This window comes from Lontra canadensis, unplaced genomic scaffold (genome assembly GCF_010015895.1).
Source record: "Lontra canadensis isolate GAN:19392208 unplaced genomic scaffold, GSC_riverotter_1.0 scaffold32, whole genome shotgun sequence".
NCBI lineage: Eukaryota > Metazoa > Chordata > Mammalia > Carnivora > Mustelidae > Lontra > Lontra canadensis.
In genome coordinates, this window is record NW_022631026.1 from 19,171,718 (window position 1) to 19,175,496 (window position 3,779).

At 53.5% G+C, this 3,779-nt stretch overlaps 1 protein-coding gene across 1 annotated transcript; it reads right to left on the bottom strand.

Moving 5' to 3' along the window:
* Nucleotides 1-220: 220 nt before the first annotated feature.
* On the bottom strand, nucleotides 221-3,468 carry POMC (proopiomelanocortin). Its single transcript, XM_032867031.1, has 2 exons — nucleotides 3,337-3,468; nucleotides 221-1,057 (listed from the first exon to the last, which is right to left on the bottom strand). The coding sequence occupies exons 1-2, from the start codon at nucleotides 3,466-3,468 to the stop codon at nucleotides 392-394; spliced, it is 798 nt and encodes a 265-aa protein (XP_032722922.1). The 3' UTR covers nucleotides 221-391.
* Nucleotides 3,469-3,779: the final 311 nt, after the last annotated feature.

Below are 3,779 nucleotides of genomic sequence, written 5' to 3' on the forward strand. Positions count from 1 at the left end.
TTGTTCTTTCATAAAGGGGAGCTCCTACACGATTCCTGTAACACCCATGGGGGCGGGGGTACATCTTCATTCCCACTGAGTCCTAGAAAATACACTTCCACGTGGTCACATGGAAACCACTGTCCCTCCGATCAATATATGCTGCTCTTTTTTTTTGATGGATATGTATTTTTATTTTATTCACCCCGTGGACATTCAGAGCCGTAGTCAGATGTGAGACTGGAAAGGTTTTATTTCCTGACTACAGACAGCTTGAAGAGGCGGACTATCGGGCCATCAGGGCCTGAGCGAGGAGCACACCCAGGCCGGGAGGCGGCGGGAGGGCAGGCGAGGAGAGGGGGCCCTTAGGGTAGACTTCCTGGGGAGAGAAGCCTCTGGCCCCGCGGCACCCTCACTGGCCCTTCTTGTGGGCGTTCTTGATGATGGCGTTTTTGAACAGCGTCACCAGGGGGGTCTGGCTCTTCTCGGAGGTCATGAAGCCACCATAGCGCTTGTCCTTGGGCGGGCTGCCCCAGCGGAAGTGCTCCATCTTGTAGGGCCCGTCGTCCTTCTTCTCCGCCACCTCGGCCTCCGCCACCAGGCTGTACTCCAGGTCGGCCAGGGCCGCCAAGCCCTCAGCCGCGCCCTCGGGGCCGAGCGCCGGCTCAGGCCGCTCCCCGGCCAGCTCTCGCTTGAACTCGAGCGGGAAGGCCTCGGCCGACTCCTCCTCGGCGCCGTTGGGGTACACCTTCACCGGGCGCCGCTTCTTGCCCACAGGCTTGCCCCAGCGGAAGTGCTCCATGGAATAGGAGCGCTTGCCCTCGCGGGGACCGGGCTCGCCGCCATCGCCGCGGAGCTCCGGGCCGCCCGCGCGCAGCGGGGCACGGCCTTCGCCCACCACGACCTCCTCTTCTTCGCGCTTCTGGCCCGCGCTGCCGTTCCGGCGGCCAAAGCGGTCCCAGCGGAAGTGGCCCATGACGTACTTCCGGGGGTTCTCGGTCAGCGGCTGCTCGTCGCGGCTGCGGGGGAGCACGGGCGTCTCGGCCGGGAGGTCAGGCTTGCAGGCCCGGATGCACGCCTGCGGGGACGAGCGGGGCGGGGGGGGGGGGGGGGGGGGGTGTCGGGAGTTGGTTAGGGCCGCCTTGGCCCGCAGCCCAGCCCTCAGGCAGGTACCCAGCACTGCGCCTGCGCCCTGCGCCTGCGCCCTGCGCGCCCGCGGCTCTCAGCACGTGCCGGCAGCGCTTGGGGCCTCGGCAGCTGCCGCCTCCCTGTCGAGGACGAGGATGTCTGCCCTCCCGGTCCTGTTGGCGTCCGCGGACGCCTGAGACCTATCGCCTCTTCTGGTCCCTGTACCTTTGGTTCTTCTGCCTGGCAGCTACAACAAATACCCCCATCCCATTCGTTGGTTTACTTATCCCAGAGCTTTAGTGAGCAGGGTCAGTGTCTTACCTTAATGTATAGGCACTGATCAAAAAATGGTAAATGGTGGTCATCTTTGGCACTTAATGAATATTGAATAAATCGAATAAATAAATATGCTTCTGTGTGAGTCCGAGAGGGGCATTGGGCTGAAATTGGGGGGGGGGGGGGATCTTTTTTTTTTTTTTTTTTTTAATTTGAGAGAGACAGAGATAGCAAGAGAGCATGAGTCGGGAGGAGAGGGTGAAACAGGCTCCCTGCTGAGCAAGGAACCCGATGTGGGGCTCCACCCAGGACCCTGGAATTATGACCTGGGCCAAAGGCAGCTGCTGAACTGCCTGAGGCACCCAGGCACCCCTGAAATTTGGAGGAGAATCTATTCAGATGAGAGAAATAGAAGTCTGGCCTCTAGAGCCTGTATTTCCAATAATGCCTCAACCTTTCCCCATGATCTGCACACCTGACTGATTCCCTACCCCAGCCATCTCCCTGTACCATGCCTCAAAATTTTTCCCATGCCATCTGGCACTTTCTTTGGTTCTTTCAAGTCTTTTGAGCTGATCCAGTACTTTCCCCAATCAGTGAGCTTTGGGAGGGAGTAGTTCCCTTCCCTGTCACCTCATTCTAACTGGAGGGAGGAGTAAACAACCAGGATTATTTCCATTGCTTGGGTCAGGGAGGATATGTCTCTGCTCTCGGTAAGCAGACAACTCTACTATGGTACACATTTGTCTGAGAAAATGACCTATAGCTGCAGTCTTGATTTTTCAGTTACTTGGGACTGCAAAGGAAGAAACAGAAGGATCCCACCCACTCTGCTGAGTTGGGAATTTCATACTCCAGGGATTTAGAATTATGATGCTGCTGAACAGTGGAAAGTAAAAGCTATCTCATACTCCTCCCCTGGACACATAACCAAGCAGGAGGATCAGAGAGGTAAAAAGACCTTGGCAAGTTTCTACGACTCTTCAGTGGCAGAGCTGGGGCTAGAACTCTGACCATGGCCACTGCTCCTTCCCTGGTGGGCTCTCAGTAGGAGAGGCTGTGCAGTGGGTATCTCCAATCAACAGTCTCTTGGGTCTCTCTCTGACTTAGAACTGACAGAATTCCCTGGGCTCTTTCTATTTTGTACTGTACATGAAACCTCTGTGTTTCTGAGTTTTCTCTCTTCACCATAACTAACTTCTTCATGGACAAAGCACACAGAATGTAGTGACGTTCATTCTACCCTCACCAGGCAGGTGCTGGCAGCCGGATGAAACTCATCCACTTATACTGGCAGTGTGTCTTTTAGTCCTTAACTTGGTATAATTTCTCATTTATGCCTCTCAATAGACACACACACACAATTCCAGCTTGACACAAATGGCTTTTACACGCTTCTGGAAAAGCTGCAGGTCAGTCCTCCAGAAGAAGAATGAGACATTTGGCAGTTGGAGGAAAATGGCACCCGGGTTTTTCCTTCTCCTGCTAGAGAAGATTTGCAGTACCACCTAACTGACTTTATAATTGGTAGTAGAAAGCGAATGAAAATGTCAAGTGATACAGGTTATTTAAAAAGGAATAATAAGTCTAAAAGATTGAAAACGTAGAATCAATAGCAGGAACAATTATTATTACTGTTGCTATCATTGTTATTATTTTAACAGCAATATCGCTAAATAGCTAAAACCGAGTGGTCTTCATACAAGAAGATAAGGAAGGAAGATAATTAAGTAGAAACTGTGGACCAGACCCCCATCTCCCTGAAGCTGCTTCCTCCCCTCCTTGGCTCAATTCTGACTTTACCCTAGAGATCTGTTCCTACCCTGCCCTGAGTTACCCATATCTCTGGGAATGAATTTCCCCTTCCCCAGTCCCCTTTCTTTTGTGCTGTCCCAGTCCCAGCCACAGTCCCATCCAATGCCCAAACCAAGATGGCGGCCACAGCCCACATACCAGCAGGTTACTTTCCGTGGTGAGGTCCTGACACTGGCTGCTTTCCAGGCACCAGCCACTCACTTCCACAGAGGCCTGAAGCAGCAAGGCCAACAGCAGGGCCCCTGGGTGGCTGCAGCACGATCTCGGCATCTTCCAGGCAGGCTGAGGCTCTGCAGAGGCAAACAAGATTGGTGGGACCCCTGCAAGGAGCAGAACAATGTTGGCCACTGACCAGGAAGGACTGTGAGCCAATATTAACAACACATTCACTTGTGGAGTTCAAGGCTTTTTGAGGACAGGAGCAGTTCAAGGAGAAGTTTGGTGTGAGTTGTGGTGGAGAGGAGGGGAGAAGGACCTGGTAACCTATGTGCAATTTCCCCTTTGTCTCCTGTTAAAAATCAGACCCCAAAGAAGGTTAGGTCTGGAAGCTATTTTAGGGATCATTTGTTCCAGGAGTTATT

Coding starts and splice junctions, on each gene's coding strand:
- POMC (XM_032867031.1), bottom strand. CDS start 3,468: ATGCCGAGATCGTGCTGCAGCCACCCAGGGGCCCTGCTGTTGGCCTTG. Junction 1,058..3,336: donor CCACGGAAAGTAACCTGCTG/GTATGTGGGCTG, acceptor TCGTCCCCGCAG/GCGTGCATCCGGGCCTGCAA.